This window comes from Sus scrofa, chromosome 14 (assembly GCF_054392235.1).
Source record: "Sus scrofa isolate SSC_HxYL_T2T_F1_AM1 chromosome 14, Sscrofa_HxYL_maternal_Yorkshire_Landrace_v2.0, whole genome shotgun sequence".
Classification (NCBI taxonomy): domain Eukaryota; kingdom Metazoa; phylum Chordata; class Mammalia; order Artiodactyla; family Suidae; genus Sus; species Sus scrofa.
In genome coordinates, this window is record NC_139396.1 from 93,182,368 (window position 1) to 93,201,326 (window position 18,959).

The following is an 18,959-nucleotide window of genomic DNA, read 5'->3' on the forward strand; positions in this document are numbered from 1 at the left end:
ATTCAAATACTCTGAGTATAGTGCTCACTGCTTCTGACTCATACAGCAAAAAAATGGAGTTACAAAGAATGCAGGTCTGGATAATTCCATGCAGAATTACAACAGTTATTTATAAGGTAAGGGAGTGACACAAGGTCCATGAGACCCACTCTCATTTCCTGCGTCTACTTGCAGCAACTTTCAGGGGTGACATGTATGACTTGGTGAATTATTTCAGTACCTACATCAATATCATGGCACAGTCCAAATGCCTTTGCAAGACTGACTTGAGGGCAGGTTCACTGTAGAAGCAAATTTATTTCTTAAATGCAGGCAAAGAAGCTCAGAGACACTCTTCTCTATTGCTTTTCCTGTTCCTGCTTTTGCTATGAAAATTAGCCAATATGTCGTTCAAATCTACTTGTGACAATTTGATCTTGGTTTACATTCATTCACGCTTGAAAAATGACCACATCTCAGGCAGATTGATGCTTTCTGGCCACTCATTTCTACCACGTATTAATACATCAGCACCACCTTCAAATAGTACGTCTTTCTAAATTATTCTTTGTTTTTTCCCCTACTGCTGTTTAAGCTTCCTTTAAAAAAACAAAACAAAACAAAAACAAAACCCTCTAACCATTTTTCTTAGGATTGTCTCCATAAAATATCCAGCCTGCGGCTGACTAGGCTGTATCTCCATATTTCAATTTTTCAGTTACTCTTTTTTATTATTTATTACTATTACAGCATTCTCATCTGGGGAAATGTTTGGCTATTGAGGAAATAAGGAGAGATTTTCATCTGTCAAAAACCAAAGTTCAGCTGAGTAAATTTGAAGATCTAATTGGCTTTCTTCAACAATTCTTGAATCTGGCAGCTTCCCATCTAGTAAATAGAAAAGCGCTCTGAGGGGTTGGACAAAATAGAAACTTTTTATAGGCAGAAAGAGGGTGGGGCCAGGAGATATTAGCCAAAGACAAGACTGTTTCCGGCCAGGCCAACTTCTTTCGGGGAAAGGGAACCCTAGGCGGGGGTCTTTGCCGTGCAGTTTACCTCCCAAGTGCTACCCAAAAATTTCAGATTGACTATTTTCAATGTCACATTTCTTGGGGGAGTTGAAACTGCCATTTAAGTCTTGCTGTCTTGGGGGACAGCATTTGGGGCCTCTTTTTTTTTAAAAAAAAAAAAAAAAAAAATCTTTCCTGCTAAAACTCACCACACAGCTACATCATCTCCCTGTTATGACTCTTTTTGCAATGCCATAGGTTCTAGTTAGCACTACTGAAATTGAGCACGGCCCTGTGGGGCTTCTGGGAACAAAAGCCTTTCTGTGTCCCCCATTTCTTGTTCTTAGGAAATGGGTCTCATTCAGCCACCGTGACCTTCCCTGAGTTCCTAGGGACAGATTCAGACAGGTGCTGATCAAGGAAGGGAGGAACAGTCAAGCAACAATTACAGAGCCTTAGGGCAGGATCCTGGTTCCCTCCCAAGGAGTACACATAATAATATAGGCATCTTATACACCTAAGAGAAAAGTTATATTTATTATGCTTCTTTTAGAAATGAATACTTGAACACTGAACAGCTTAGAGTCCTTTGTCCTTCTCCCTGACTTAATTGCACCCTGAGTGCAATCACAGGTAAGCTAAAGATTAGGCACCCTGAGCATAATTGCCTGCGGTTTTTCAGGAATTTTCCTAGTTTGTTCTAATCTCTGATCAATATGCCCTTTTCACAAGTAGTGTTATTCTAGGCAATAACCCAGAAGACCACCATCGTGATCATACCAAGATCTCCTGACTCCAGCTTTGATGACTAAGATTCCCTCAAAGAAAGAAGAATGCATGTGTGTCCTAATCCTGATTCCTACCTGAAAACCTGTTTTTCTCCTTTGAACTGTAAAACTCCTCGCAGTTCTTTCCAAGCGTGGGCACAGTCTTTAGGGCATTAGCCTGCTATGACCCTCCTTTGCCTGACAAAGCAATAAAGCTATTTTTTTTTCTCCTTTACCCAAACTCTGCCTCTGTGTTTCAATTTGGCACCGGCAGACAGGGGCCGAATTCTGGCAACACTATCCACTTTGAAAAAAATGAAAGTATTGAAATGCTTGTATCTGTTCTAACATGTTGGTTTTACTATTCAGGTATAGTGAGAACACTCAGAGAGGACCGCCATTGAAAAGAGAATGTGTTATTCACAGTTACTAAAGGGAGGGGTCCTGCCAGCCATGTAGGGACTGAGAAGCTCTGAGTCTGTCAAGAGTGGAGGAAGCAAGGGGAAAATGTGGGCTAACATCTATTGTGGTTTCTGTTGAACTTCAAGGCCCCTTCAAGAAGACTGAACTCAAAGCCTCCTGGCCAAGACAAGAATCACCATTCCCTCATCCTGACCATTGTAATGCCCCCTCCCCAACCTGAGCAACCTGACCTACTCCTTCCTACCCCCTACTAGGAAAGGTATGTGGCCCACTCCTCACCCAACCCTTATGGTGCAATATACCCCTCTTTTCCCAACCAATCAGCAGGTCAGCAGGTATATCCTGAGACCTCTCCACTTCCTGGGCTATAGAAACCGACATGACCCTGTGCTCCTGACCAGGAAGTTGTCCCATGGCACTAGTGGCATCTCTCATCTCAATACACTCTTTCTCTTCACCTGACTATGCTGGAAAATTCTTTTTCCAACCATGTGCACAGACCAGGACAGTTTCTGTGAGAGGGAGGAGGTGAGATGGGGTAAATAGGTTTAGGATTGGTTTAATTTGAATGATTTCAGCAGGCTCCAGGGTACATAAAGCTTGTTCCTATTTGTCTAGTATCTGGCCCTGGAGCAGTCAGGACAGGGGAAATAGTGGCCCAGAGGTGGTGGGGAGGTGGGCTCAGGATTGGTTGATTTGCATATGGAAGGCATGCCTGCACATGAGTTGTTTACTGTCTCCAAGAATCCGCTAGTCCTGGGAAGGAAGGTCTCTCCAGAGTTAGTAAGGCCCAGATGTCAAAACATCAGAAACACAGAAAATAAAAAGGCATGATTAATACAGTATCAGTAAGTATCTCAGCAGGAAAAAGAAGACACCCTGTTTAGGACAATTCTATGAGTTTAATAAAAAGTTTTTTTTCAAAGGTATGGAGAGGGTATAGAAAAACCACAAGGGAGTTCCAGTCACGTCTCAGTGGTTAACGAATCCGAGGAACCATGAGGTTGCGGATTCTATCCCTGGCCTCATGAGGGCCAAGGATCATGTTTTTCATAAGTTGTCATAGGTAACTCTTCTCATGTTGGAGAGTCCGTTTCAATAGCTATGAGGTGAGCCCAGGAATCCACAATTTTTTAAATGACTGAGATGCAGGGATGTCTAATGACCACACTTTGTAAAACACTGGTATAGATTCTTGGGATGAGAAGTGTATCTGTAACTGAAAATGTTCACATAGGGGCAGAAAAGAGGCTGGGAATGGGGAGGTGAGTATAGTTCAGGAAGAGTTCCTTCCGGGCCCTTTCTCCAAAAGTGTCATTGTGGAGGAAACTGTGCAAATAAGACCAGAATGGGGTGGAGAAGGTAGTCAAAGTGTGGCAACTTTTACATGAAAGAGATTCAGTGGTCAACAAAACAACCTGCCCCTAAACTGTTGAAGACTACCATCCAGTGACACTTTGTTCATTTTAACACAATTTAGTAATAGTTACATTTTTAGTGTAACTAAATAAATAGTTACACTAAATAAACTAAGCTTCTGCATCAATCCTACTACCTATGACCACAGAGTTTCAGAGAACAAATAAATAATCCTTGGCACACACACATTCCCTTTGTGAACAAAGTATTTCCCTTGCACACTGCATTGACATCATCACACTGGGCTGAGCAAATTTCAGAATTGCTGAATTGTTTAAGATTTCTTTTGGCCCCTCTAGGTTTTATTCATGAAATGTCTGTTGTGGGCAAGGATAAACCATCGCACAACCACCACACCACACTGTAGCAGTACCACAGCAAAGAAACAAGATTTGGAGTGTTTTTGCAACAGGATAGCAGCTAGCTTTTGGGGGGTGCAGGTGGACCCTTCTCCTATACTGGCCCAAGACTGCCATCTTGTGACCGTCTATGGGAAGGCAACTCAAGCTTACAGATTTTAAGAACTTTTTTATTAGAGGACCACATGAATATATTGCTGGAAGAAAAATCTTTACATTTTCTTGTTATATCTTCCATACATTTTTAGTTTATATAGAACCTACTTTGGATAACTTTGAAATTACAATAGAAAAAATTCTGCTCAGAGAAGCATAGAAATTTGGAATAGAAGAGACCTTTGAAATCAACTTGTAAAGAAATAGGCAAGTTTTTTGTAAAATAAGTTTCACCAAAATACCAACGTTTTGATGTATCTGTCACTCTGCTAAATCGCTAAATACCCGACTACAATTTTTCACACGGTAACTTTGTATTGCAATATTCCCCATTATCCTGAAATGAAATCACTCCTAAGGAAACATATTCATTTGATACTCATGGCAGAAACCAGCCTGCCTGTGTTTGAAGTGCTCTCCCTGGCTCATATTTCTTCAGGGCTTCAACTGTACATGCACATCTACAGTTCTGGTGTCCTCCCTCGAGCAAAGAAAAATTCTTCTTCCAAGTCCCTGTCAAACACCTAGAGTACTGTGTCACTTTCTTGTCTCCTCTGAAACTAGTTGTCTTAATTCTCATCATTGAAAAGCACAAAACTTCAAACACAAGAAAAAGTCTACCCTGGGTAAGCACTTTCGTTGTCCTAAGCGCAGCGTCGGGCATTGAACCAAATGCACGAGCAGTGTCAGGGCTCAGTCAGGTGGAAGCTTTCAGGGGGGCAGTGGTGGTGGTGGTGGAGGTTCTCAGAAACTGATTTCCAAATAGAAGATGGAAGAGCAGTACCTGGCAGAGCTCCAAGGAAGGAGTTAAACAGTTACATGCACACAAATGGCTACTCTAGCCCTGAGAGAGTTTTACTATAGACGTGTATAAGTTTATCATAAATACAGTATTGTGACAGCAAGCTACTTTCATTGAGCATCTACTATGTGGGAGCCCAGGCGCTCAAGGAAGGGATCTGGTAGTGAACAAGAGAGACCTTGCTTCAAGGAGATCACAGTCAGATGGCAGGGATGAACACAACCAGTGACAAGCAGATTTTGCACGCTTGAGTAGGTGCAGACTGGTTCAGATGCTTTGGGAGAACCTGAGCCAGTGTAAGGCAAGCAGGGAAGGCTTCCTGGTGTAACCCCACCCCTCACTCTGCTGGGAAGAAAATAGTCTTTTTTTTTTTTTTCTTTTCTTCTCTTTTTTTTTTTTTTGGCTTTTTGAAAAGTTTAATACAATTGATAAATACTCAGTAAGACTGATCAAGTACAAAGAGAAAACATAGATTATCCATATCAGGAATGAAAAGAAGTGTATTATTATAGATTTTGTAGACATCAAGTAGACAGTAATAAACATTTAGTCCAATAATTCAGCAATTTAGGTAAACTGAACATATTCCTTGAAAAATACTACCAACAAAACTGAGACATGAAAATATGCATAATCTGATGTCTATGAAAGAAAATTAATCCATGATTTAAAACCATTACACATTAAAAAAAAAAAACCCACCAGCCCAGATGGCTTTTTTGATGGATTCTAAATCTTTCAAGGAAGAAGTAATTCTGAACTTGCATAAAATTTTTCAAGAAATAGAACTTTTCCTACTTACTTTTCTTTTTTTTATTATTATTACTCAACGAATTTATTACATTTATAGTTGTACAATGATCATCACAACCCAATTTTATAGCATTTCCATCCCAAATCCCCAGGGCATCTCCCCACCCCCCCAACCTGTCTCTTTTCTTTTTTTTCCTTTCTTTTTTAGGGCCGCACCTGTGGCATAGGGAAGTTCCCAGGCTAGCGGTCAAATCAGAACTACAGCTGTCAACCTAAGCCATAGCCACAGCAATGCCAGATCCGAGCCTTGTCTGCAACCTACACCACAGCTCACTACCACTTCAGATCCTTAACCCAGGGATTGAACCCTCATCCTCATGGTTACTAGTTAGGTACGTTACCACTGAGCCATGACTGGAACTCCAAAAATAAGTCTGTAATATTTAATGGCTTGCCCAATATAACTAAGTTAGAAAATGGCAGATCCAAGACCAAACTCTAGGTCTGTGACCGCCAAGAAGGAAGTAACAATGGCCCAGAGGCACACAGTTTATCCAGGAAGTGCAAGGGACATGGTGAGGCTATGTAGACTTGTGAGGTTATTATTTATGCATTTGCCTAGTTTTCTTCCCATCCCTCCTCCATTACCTCCACCTCAGCTTCTCCCTCCTAAATTTTCAACAGGTTTCCGTGGTGTAGTGGTTATCACATCCACCTAAGACTTTAACATGACCACAATACCGTCATTACACTCAAAAATGTCAATCATCAATATCCAGTTAATGTTCCCATTTCCAATCATCTCATAAATTGTCTCAGGTTTTTAACACTTTGTTTAATCAGGATCCAAATAAAATCCTCAGAAGTCAATGACCTTTAAACCACCTTCCTAAGAGGTGGTTAACAATCTCAGCATCTCTTCTCCCTCTGGTTGGCTGAGCACTAAATGGTTTTGAACATGTAAAAGGGACTCAACTCTAAGTGGATGGAGGGCAATCTTGGGGAGGGAGAAGGGAGTGGAAAGAGCAACAAAGGAGGCAGAAGTAGAGTGTGAGGTCCTAGAAGAAGGTTGTAGATTCAAGGGCTACAGGGTTGAGGTGAGAGGAGCCTGGGGGTAGGAGGAAGTGGTTCAAACAGTGGTAGAGGGTGGGTAGCAAAAAGGCTTTTAAGAACAAAGCGGTCTGGTAAATAATTTTATATACTTTACACATCAGCCACCCAAAAAAAAAAATTTTTTTTTCTGCTTTTTAGGGCCACACCCACAGCATATGGAATGAACCTGCATCCTCATGGATCCTAGTTGGGTTAGCTAAGCCACGAAGGGAACTCCCCAAATTTTCTCTTTTTAAACACGCCAAGTACTATCAAGTCTCCAGGCTGTCCCTTCCACTAAAAAATACTTTCTCCCTTCTTATCCCAGCCCTTCAACCTGGAAAACTCCTAACTATCCTTCAAAACTCAACTCAAATATCCACACATGTGTGGATACTTTTCTGATCCTTCTCCCTGAAAGTTGGCTTACTGAATTATTTACCACTCCACAAAGCTCTGGACAGCATTCCAGAGCTTTGTCATTATCTATGCTCATAACTGAATCGTTATGAGTGGAGGGACAATGTTGGTTCATCTTTGTATTCTGAGTCCTCAGCACAGTGCCTAGCACAAAGAGATCATTCAATAAATGCTTACTGAATGAAAGAAAAAAATAGAGAAGAGAGAAAAGAAAAAAGGGAAGGGAAAGCAAAGACGAGATCAAAAGAAGAGATAGAAACAAGAAAGGAGAACATACACAAGGCAAACAATTGGCCTTGCAAGGCAGAAATAACCTGATTTCAAGGTTAAAACATCAAGGCCAAACCAGGCCTTCAAGAATGTTTCCTTGGCCAGGAGACCACAAAAAAATTCAGATGTCTAGCTTCTTAAAAAAATAGAACCATGTATCCCGGCCTGGGCTTAGCCTCCTCCACAATAACACTGGCTGGATCTGAACATGCTTTTCCCAGGTTATCACAGTTCTCAGCACTCCCTGTTGTGCTTCCGGTGTGGAGACTGAGTATCTCTGACCACATACCATTGCACTTGTGCTCTTGGTTCTCTTATAATTGTCCTACTTCACTCATTTACTTCACCAGCTTGGCTCTTCTAAATGTTAGAATTTGGGAGTTCCCGTCGTGGCGCAGTGGTTAACGAATCCGACTAGGAACCATGAGGTTGCAGGTTCGATCCCGGGCCTTGCTCAGTGGGTTAATGAGTGCCGTGAGCTGTGGTGTAGGTTGCAGACGCGGCTCAGATCCCACCTTGCTGTTGCTGTGGCGTAGGCTGGTGGCTACAGTTCCAATTCGACCCCTAGCCTGGTGAACCTACATATGCCGTGGAAGCGGCCCGAGAAATGGCAAAAAGTTACTCTGTGGCTAAAAAAAAAAAAAAAAAAAAAAAAATTATGGTAATAATTATCGTAGATCTGCACTGTCCAACAGAACTTTCTGAGATGATGGAAATGTTCTATAGCCTGCACTGTCCAATACTGTAACCCCCGGCCACATGTTGCTCTTGAGTACTTGAAATATGGCTAGTGTGACAGAGGGACTGCATTTCTAATGTTATTTCATTTTAATTAATTTTTTTTTTTTTCTTTTCAGGGCCGCACCCACTGCTTATGGAAGTTTCCAGCCTAGGGGTCAAATTGGAGCTGTAGCTGCCAGCTTACACCACAGCCACAGCAGCACCAGAGACTTTAACCCACTGAACCAAGCCAGGGATCGAACCCAAGTCTTCATGGATACTAGTTGGGTTCATTACCACTGAGCCACGATGGGGACTCCTAATTAATTTAATTTTAAATAGCCACATATGGCTAGTGGCTATTGTATTAGAGGCAGTTCTAGGGCAGTGCGTCTCAAGAGTTAAATCAGAAACATCTGGGGATCTTGTTAAACACAGATTACAATTTAGAAGATACAGAGCAGAGCCCAAGATTCTAGTTTTCTAGTAAGTTCCCAGGTAATGCTGATCATTTTGGGCTTTGTACTACACTTTGGGGAGGAAGATTCTAGAACGGTACTGCTTACATTTTAGCATACCTAAGAATCCCTTGGAGATTTCAGTAAGATTCCAAAACAGATTCCTGGGCCTTACAACCCTCATAGTTTCTGCTGAGTAGATTTGGGGTGGGTGTCTAATAATTTGCCTTTGTAACAAACATGCTAGGGTACCATTTTAGAGAATTGAGAAAAAAAAATCTTTTTAGTCACTCTGATTTTCTTTCCCAATCTCACCTATTAATGGTTAATATTTGTGTCCTACCTAAGGATAGTTACTATCCCATTTTACTGATGAAACTGAAGCATGGGGAGGTTAATGAACCCACATAAGGTTACCCAGATGATAAATGCCCTATCCAGAGCCATCTTCTTTACCACACACTTTAAGCCATGGATTATCTCACCATGGATGTCTGAAGAGTACTGTCTTTGCTTGATGCATAGCCGCCCTGATTCCTTGAATTTAAACCAGAAGAGAAGAGTCAAAACCAAAAGGAGCCTTTTGTTTGTTTTGTTCTGGCTGCGCCCCTGGCATGTGGAAGCTCCCAGATCAGGGATCAAACCCAGGCCACAGATGCATCCCAAACCACAGCGGTGACAATGCCAGATCCTCAACTGCTATGCCACCAGGGAACTCACAAGAGAAGAAATGAGTTCAGAGAAGTAAAAGTAAAGGACTTGCCTGAAACCACACAGCCAACCATTTCTCCTTTAACTATTATCGGCGAACAACCTTCACGTGGGCGTCCATTTCCAAACTCTCTGTACTACATTTCTATTGCTTCAACACTGACGGAATTTCTAAAACAGCACTTTTAAACAGTCGCTACTGGCGGAGCACAACGTCCTCCCCTGTGCACGCAGGTATCCCAGGATCAGGTCCTTTCTCAACCCAGGTGTTCCTCCTCCCATCGCCCCGCCCCCTGCCGGCCTGGGAAAGGCATTGGGTGGGCCCAGGGGAGAGAGGACCGGCCGGGCGGTCAGAGCTGAGGCTATGCTGCCGATAAGGCCCCGGAGTCAGGATCTGTGAGCACTCGGTTAGGAAGAGCGTCACAGCCACTTGGGGAACTGTTCACAGCAAGCCTGGCGATACCAAGCCCTGAGGAGACCAGTCTTCCGGCCGATAGGTGCTCAGCGCCCGGCAGTGGCCGCAGAGAGTGCTCCACGTGGCTTTGTGGGCTGGAGACCAGACTGAGAGAGTGAGAGAACCCTGGCGCAATTCATAGTCTTCTTTGGGAGCGCAAATGAAGTGCTCCTAGGCCATGGGGACCCCCAGAATTAACTGGTTGCACGGAAAGGAGAATTCCAGTCTCCTCTTTGCAGGTAGAGATGTCAAAATATTAACCATTTCAGCTGTAAATGAACTATTTGTTTAAGCCACGTGCTCCTCAGTTTAGCTGCAAGTTAGAGTTACCCCAGAGCTATAACAGCCCAGCCCCTTGGGATTGACACCGAGGACAATTAAGTCAAAACATCTGGGGGTGGGACTCAGGCAGCAGAGTTTTATATTCCCCAGGTGGATGGTAAGGTTGAGAAGCAATGGTTTAAGAAAAAAACTCTTTTTTTAATTAAATTTTAAAAATCTGTTTTCCAGTCTCTTGTTTTTAGAGTGTAACAGAATCTACACAAACAGATTCCTCAAGAAAATGAAGTTAGTTATGAGATTTAAACAAGATATTTGAGAAAATACTTTGGAAACAGATAAAGGTAGGTGTTGTCATTGTCATTGTTGTTATTATTATTATTGCCTGTTTTAAAGCTTCCCCTAAAAGTCTAATGAGCTAGAAATTATTTATATATATGGAAGTTTCCAGAAGGCCGGGGATGGAATCTGAGCCGCAGCTGTGACCTATGCTGCAGCTGTAGCAACAGTGGATCCTTTAACCCCCTGTGCCTGGCAGTGGGATGGAACCTGCACCTCAGCAGCAACCTGAGCTGCTGCAGTCAGATTCTTAACCCACTGGGCCACCACAGGAACTCCTAATATACTTTAACATACTCTGAACAAATACCGTTATCTTCAGAGGTAAGATGCTGTCAAGAATGGCATCAAGCTCAGCTGAATGTAAAAAAATAATGGAGGTATTTGAGGCTGGAATATATACATATGAATATTTCATTGTGATCTCTACCTTTCTATCTCTGCTCTCTTAAAAGAACAGTAAGAAAAGAAGAGTAATTAAAAAGAGTGATGGAGGAGTTCCTGTCATGACTCACTGGAAACGAATATGACCAGCATCCGTGAGGGCACAGGTTCAATCCCTGGCCTCACTCAGTGAGTTAAGGATCCAGCACTGGTGTGAGCTGTGGTGTAGGTAGCAGACACCTGGAATCTGGCATTGCTGTTGCTGTGGCATAGGCTGGTGGCTACAGGTCCCATTTGACCCCTAGCCTGGGAACCTCCATATGCTGCGGGTGCAGCCCTAAAAGGACAAAAAAGACAAAAAAAAAAAAATGAGGGAGAAGACACAGCCACTTTCTCTACCTTCCCTGTCCTCACTCATCCTTGACTTCTGCTTCTAGACTTCACACATCTCATCTGTTTCCACACTTCTGGCTTCCACCAGAGGCCTTAAACAAGCCAACAACTGGATCTGGTCTTAAGCCAAGAGCCTACATTCTGTCAGGGGAAGATTCTTAATTCCAGCCACAGGTAGAAAAAACTGGATCAGAGAACTCAAGTGATTTACCCTAAATCCCACAGTAGATTAGAACTGGAGAAAGATCTTATTCTTCATAAACATAACCTAAGTTCTACTGTGAAAACATTCACTCTTAGCAGCTTTAATACAAGAAATCATCATAGCAAAAACATTTGGAGAAATGAAGGAGCCTGGCTGGGAGGAGAAAGGATAAGAATGACCTGCCTGATTCACAATGTTCTCCCACAGTGAGGGTGAGTTGAAAATAATACCAAAGACACAGCCACACTGATGCATATCACAAAGCCTGAAATTGAAGGGAATTGAAGCCTTTCTTTATGAGACATTTCATCATTTTCTCAGTAATTGCATCAGTTTTATAATTTCTTCCATCACTGACTCCCCACTAGTCCTGGCATCTCCTCGTCTGTGATGTGGAGGTGGCGGGTAATGGTGTTTGCCTCCAGGAAATTAAAGACCCCTCTCAATAACTGCATTAGTCATCAACACTTGCTGCTGTGATTGATCTTGTAACCACCATCAGATCTGGGCACGGAAAGGATATGAAAATTCATAAGCAGGAAAACAACCTTATCTTCCCCTGATCCAGCTCTCTCTTTACAAGAAATATCTGCAAAGTCTTTTTTGCATTTCTGATTTGCTCATCAAGGGGCATGTTTTCGACAGGCTGGTATATGTCCATGGGAGACTAAAATCTATTTGGGATCATAGGAAAGTCTGAATTCTGCCTAGGTTTTCCTGAGTTACTCTATTGAGTTGTCCTTTACTTAAAAGAGCAAAAATGTTTCACAATTTTATTTCAACGTTTTGGAATACCCAGAAGGCAGGAAGCCCTAACACTGAAAAGACACCTTGTTCTCATCCTATCTCTGTGGAAGGCACCAGGAAAAGGAAAAAAAAAAAGTGTATTCTGACTTTATTATCGCTTTATATCTTGGGCACCCCCTGGTACCAGGGGTTGGGAGTGCTGGGTAAATTGTTCCATAAGCACAGTGCTTCAAATGGAGCCACTCAACAACATCTATCCTAGAGTAAAAAAGACTAAAGGCAAGAAACCCAATGAACAACCACTATTTCCTTGGGTTTTCCAATCCATTGGCCCTAAGATCTCTGAAACTTGCCAAACTTCATCTGTTCCTTGCTTAAAGATATGGTAATCAAATTCTAAATCTATATACATGCTCTTTGATCTATTCCAGTAAGAGGTATTTATCTTACAGATATACTTCACATACAAGAAATACTGTGTATAAAGCTATCTCCTACAATGCTATTTGTGATGGCAAAACAAACACAAAACTGTCAAGAACCTGGAAAGGCACAAATAGAAGGCACATGAAGTAAATTATGGCTCACCCACACAATGGAAAGCCAAGCAGCAGATGAACAAGGTAGGAATTTCCTGGTGGCTCAGGAGGTTAAGGATCCGGCATTGTCACTGCTGTGACTCAGGTTCCATCCCTGGCTCAGGGATGCAGCCAAAAAAAAAAAAGGAGCAAGTGGCACTTATGGACTAAAAATGGAAAAATCTCCAAGACATATTAAGAGAATACATGAAAGGATAGATAGTGCATTTCTGTTAGTGTAAAGAAAAGAAACATGTATGTGTGTTATGCACAGGACATCTATGGAAGAATATGCAAGAAACAATACCTCTGAGATGGAGAGCTGGAGGGAAAGGATTGAGGCGGGGGGAAGCCACAATTCTGTCAATTGATTATCAAAGGTTTAACATCTAAGAATAGTAACTAGTACATGTAGTGCTTACTATATGCCAGGCATATTCTAAGCCCATTACATACTTTAATACAATATGCTCCTTTTAAACTGTAAGATATTCAGATACCTGTCTTATTTCATTAAATAACCAACTACTGAGGGCATAAACATGACTTAAGCATTTTTATATCCTCACAAATGCTAGTAAGATATTTATTACATAATGATTCTCAAGAAATATGTGCTTCATTCATTCACTCACTCAGTTTTGAATATAAGAAACTAATTCTCTTCACCATTTAGAGTTGACTTTAAAGCTTAATCACCTTCGTATAAAATTATCTTTTTATGGCATTCCCGTTGTGGCTCAGCAGAAACAAACCAGACTAGTATCCATGAGGATGCGGGTTCAATCCCTGGCCTTGCTCAGTGGGTTGAGGATCCAGCATTGCCATGAACTGTGGTCTAGGTCATGGACATGGCTCAGATCCCTTGCTGTGGCTGTGGTGTAGACCAGCAGCTGAAGCTCCAGTTGGACCCCTAGCCTAGGAACTTCCATATGCTGCAGGTGCAGCCCTACAATCAGAAAAAAGAAAAAAATTATCTTTTCATAATTAGTTTGCTATACCATGAATTCAAGCCATAATCCAAAAATAAATGCCTTTGAAAGTGTGCTATTGTATACCATTATGGTTGTGCTGAACACACTTGGGAATTCAGACACATTACTGAGGAAAAGTCCAGTTTTGTTCTTACTTTTCGTTCAATGAGAAACACTGCATTATTAAAGCACAGAACCCTCCCTTTTTAACCTTTGAGTTCAGGGGAGTATTTAAGTGTTTAAGAATAAAAGGTCTCCTATTAAGTTAGATGGGATCAAGTAAAGAAATTGCTCAGCACAAGCCTGACCCACCATAAACCCCTATTCAAGTGGACCTATTTTTCATTTCTTATTCAGAGGCTACAAACATCCTGCAGAGAAAGTAAGCAAGAGCTAGTGCTCAGTCTTGTCAACAATTGGGAAATACAGATGTAACAAAAGCAGAGTGGACTGTAAGAGTGGGAGTGTTTTTCCCCTTGACAGGTCACTAAAGTCATCAGTAATGTTAAAATTAGACAGTCTAGATTAAAAAAAGAAAAATTTTAAAAACCTGATACTTAGATTCAAAAATCCACTTATTCAATCTAATATTTATTTGAGTGCCCACTTGGGCCAGGAAGGCATTATAACAGGCAACTGTAATCTCATTTTATTCATTTAACATGCTACCTTTTAAAATTTTGCCACAAGGTGCGGCTCAGATCTGAGGTTGCTGTGGCTGTGGCACAGGCCGGCAGCTGCAGCCCAGATCTGACCCCTAGCCTGGGAACTTCCATATGCTGCAGGTGCAGCCCTAAAAAAAAAAAAAAAAAAATGTACAGTTAAATTACAAATTCATTATGAACTTTGGGTAAACTATTTATTTCATTCAATGAAGTTTTGGCAAGTAATTTCACATCTCAGTTTAAGTCCACAATCAGAAAACATTTCTTGTATATCCAGTACTAGTAAAGATCATGGTATATCAATGAAATATTTAAATACAGAGAACAGTTTTTTTCATGGATTTCTACAAATAACATTAACAGGAAAACAAACAATCTAATCTGGATCTGAGAGCATTAATTTATTCAAATATTTAAAGAAACTAATCTGAAAATTTTCTCATTTAAAAAACACATTGGGAGAATGGTTTCAAGGATGGGGGAATGAACTGGTATTCAGCAATTCACAAACATGATACTTTAAAGATCTGAACAAAGACTGCATGTTTTCAACACAGAAGATGATCTTGCACTGTTTCTCTCAGTATGGACATTTCATATTTCATAGTTTCTGAATTTCCTCAGCAGTTCTGAAGGAGCATCCCTAGACCAGCGGAAACGAAAGTGCCAGCAGTTCACATCCGACAAACCTTTGGAAGAGAGAAGAGAAGATTCTAAAATCAGAGGGTGGAAAAGTCAACCGTTTAGTAATAAAACAGCTTCTTGGTAAGATTTCATTGTACAATATAAAGCAACTATACTCCAATAAAATAAAATTCTTATAAAAAATGAAAAAAGATTTTATTCCAATAAGTAAAAATGTAAGGATCAATCTTTGGTATGAATTATTAAGAAATTCATCCACAGAAATAGATGAACCTAAGCAGACTTTTGCATCCTTATGAACAGGAGTTGGTTTATCTAGATGAGAGGACTTCATACGTTCATTTATTTTTATTTATTTGTCTTTTGCCTTTTTAGGGCCACACCCAAGGCATATAGAGGTTTCCAGACTAGGGGTCGAATCGGAGCTGCAGCTGCCAGCCTATGCCACAGCCACGGCAACGCCAGATCCTCAACCCACTGAGGGAGGCCAGGGTTGGAACCTGCATCCTCATGGATACTAGTTGGGTTCATTAACCACTGAGCCACGATGGGAACTCCAGGACCTCACATGTTTAAATGCTTAATAATAAAAGGTTACTGATAGGAGTTCCTGTCATGGCGCAGCAGAAATGAATCTGGCTAGGAACCATGAGGTTGCAGATTCGATCCCTGGCCTCACTCAGGGGGTTAGGATCCGGCGTTGCTGTGGCTGTGGCATAGGCCGGAAGCTGTAGCTCCAAGTAGACCTCTAGCCTGGGAACCACCATATGCCCCAAGTGCAGCCCCAAAAAGCAATAAATAAATAAATAAAAAGTGTATAAACCTTTAACCCAATAATTCTACTCTTAGAAATTTAACCTAATGAATAATCATGGATGTGCTCAAGGGTTTAACTATGAGGATATTTATTTTGATACTATCTATAAATATTTAAAAATCAAGAAACAATCTAAATCTTCAGCAAAAAAAAGGTTGGTTAAAAGGATATAGTTATTAACAATTTTAACATTTATGCTCATAGAAAATGTTCATAACATATTGCTAAGTGACAGAAAAAAGTTTAGACAATATGATCTCATTCCTAAATTCATTATTTACATGAGTATTTAGGTAAAAAAAAAATTTAAATCTATAAGGAATTATCCCTAGATATTAACAGTTGTTATTCCTGGATAGTTAGAATAGATGTGGTTTCTATTTTTTTATACTGTTTTTTGTTTATATTTTCTTATTTTTCTGCAATGACCAAGCATGCCTTATATCATTTTTCTGTTTATAGTATTGCTAATGAAAAAGTAGGCTACAGAATGTGCTCTCATTCATAATTTAAAGTATTATCTAAATATCTAATAGGAGAAATATACACAGAAAGTTGATAGTGATTATCCCAGGAAAACAGGATCTGCACTTACTTTAGAATTATCAGAGAAAAAAAAAATTCTAAAGAATTTCCATTTGGGGAAAAAGCAAAAAGGAAATTGTTTCTGAACACCTGTAATTGAAATACCCACACAAAATATGTAATGTCGTTTTCATTTTAGGTATACTAAAGTCTCTTAAAATATATGAAAATATAAATAATAAATATTTCCCTATGTGGTAAGACTACTAAGTGCTGTATTTTCATCCTTCTGCTTGACCACATTTTCTCATATTTCTACACCAAATACACGTTAGTTTGTTTTTACATTTTTTTCACATGTTATTTTTGTAGTTTGAAAAAGACGTTTTCTGGTTTGGGTTCCTCTAGAAATAGACCCCAGACAAGACTTTGAATGCAAGTGGCTAATTTGGGAGGTGATCCCTGGTGACCCTAGTAGGGAAGTGGGGAAAGGAAGCCAGGTCTATAAAAGGTAACTTTTTAGGAATTTACTACCCTGGGGTTTGATCTCCTTGGGGAGCCCTGGGAAGCAATATAAAAACCCCTCAAAGGGAATTCCCATTGTGGCTCCGAGGGTTACAAACCCGACTAATATCCATGAGGATGCGGGTTCAACCCCTGGCCTCACTCAGTAGGTTAAGGATCCCATGTTACTCTGAGCCATGGTGTAGGTCACAGATACAGCTCCAATTCAACCCCTAGCCTGGAAACTTCCATATGCCACAGGTGCCACCCTAAAAAAAACCCTCAGAGTTATTCCACTTCAGGAATGAAGGAGCTGGGGAATTTAGTCTCCCCCTCCAATGCATTATTATCTGATGGCTACACCCCAGGGTGTTATTCCCTGGCACTTAACTGCCAGATCATTTGCTGCCAAGCCAGCCCTACTTCCAGAGAAAGCCCTCTGGTGGGAGCCACAGGATTGGCAATGCCTAAGAAGGCAAATGCCCAGAGGATATATTGGCACACCAACAGCATCTGCTACATTCAGTTATTTTTTCTTTTTACTGCAGGATGTTATACAGAACTATTTGATTCTAGAATTGTATGTATCAGAAGGCACATTTATTGCATGTTTAAATGAAAAGAAAGTAAAAGTAAGATTGTCTCCCACATGGGATTTCAGAGGCTGTGCTCTGTTTTCCTGGTTACGATGCAGAGTCAGAAAATGATGAAGGGCTGCTTGATGGATGCTCATCACAGAAGAGGCATCAAAAGGCAAACTCCAAAGAAAATAACAGGCACTGCTTGAGGAAATGAACAAAAATGCCCACAAGTTATGTGGGAAGCCACTCAGGGCTTGGTAAAGCTGACAGGAATAATATTTCTTAAATGCTGACATAAAAATTTACACTGCAGTAAAATGAAATTATAAATAATCATGCAACTGCATGTTGGCATATGAAACACCAAATTTAAGGCACTACTCAGAACACCCAATAATCCCCTAAACAACATTAACAAAATATTGGTAAGTGCAGCCTTCAGCAAAATGTCCTAATTCTTATTCTCCAACGACAGCTTCTCGGAACAATGATCCTGTCTCCCTCCTCTCACCCCCTCCGGCTTCATTCCTCCACCGCAAGAAGAGAATACACTTCACCACGTAAGGGTATCAAAACCAGCATCACAATTTATTCTTTTTTTTTTAATTCACTTTACTATTTTATTTTATTTTATTTTATTTTATTTGTCTTTTTGTCCTTTTAGGGCCACTCCCGTGGCATATGGAGGTTCCCAGGCTAGGGGTCCAATCTGAGTTGTAGCTGCCAGCCCATGCCAGAGCCACAGCAACACCAGATCCAAGCCAGATCTGCGACCTACACCACAGCTCACGGCAAGGCAGGATCCTTAACCCACTGAGCGAGGCCAGGGATTGAACCCTCAACCTCTTGGATGCTAGTTGGGTTCATTAACCGCTGAGCCACGACAGGAACTCCCCACAATTTATTCTGAGTAAATAACAATACATCTACACTATGGACTATTTGTCAGGTGTTAAAAGCAATAAGTACATTCTAAATATTAAGGACTAAGAAGTTCCATAGTAATAAAAACTAACACTAAAAAAGCACTGGTGGAGTTCCCATTGTGGCTCAGTGGTTAAGAATGCAACTACAACCTCTGAGAAATTGCAGGTTTGATCCCTGGCCTTGCTCAATGGGTTAAGGATCCAGTGTTGCCACAAGCTTCTGCGTAAGTCAAAGATGTGGCTTGGATCCAGTGTTGCCGTGGCTGTGGTGTAGGCCTCAGCTGCATCTCCAATTCAACCCCTAGTCAGGGAACTTCCATATGCCACAGGCGCCGCCATAAAAAGGAAAAAAAGCACTAGCTGTGTAGTATCGGCCTAAATATTTTACGTATGTTGTTTACTTCTCAAAAAGACTTTACAAGGGAGAAACTAATATTTTAAGCATCATACAGAGATAAGAAAATGCAGATACAGAGAGGTTAATTTGCCTCCCCAAGGTCACACAACTCATTAGGGGGAAAAGCTAGGCTCTGGTTCCAGAGTCAGTGCTCCTAGCTAGTGTATGATAGAGAGGAACGTGCACAGTATAATTCCATTTGTTATG

The 18,959-nt window shown here is 41.0% G+C and overlaps 1 protein-coding gene across 2 annotated transcripts in view; it reads right to left on the reverse strand.

The window, feature by feature from the left end:
* Window positions 1–14,537: 14,537 nt before the first annotated feature.
* DNAJC12 (DnaJ heat shock protein family (Hsp40) member C12) overlaps window positions 14,538–18,959 on the reverse strand; it is a 35,802-nt gene continuing 31,380 nt past the window's right edge. For both annotated transcript variants that reach the window (XM_001925242.6, XM_084997064.1), the window contains one exon: window positions 14,538–15,046. In XM_001925242.6, coding sequence (XP_001925277.2) covers window positions 14,952–15,046 — 95 coding nt within the window. In that variant the 3' untranslated portion in view covers window positions 14,538–14,951. The remainder of the gene's footprint in view (window positions 15,047–18,959) is intronic.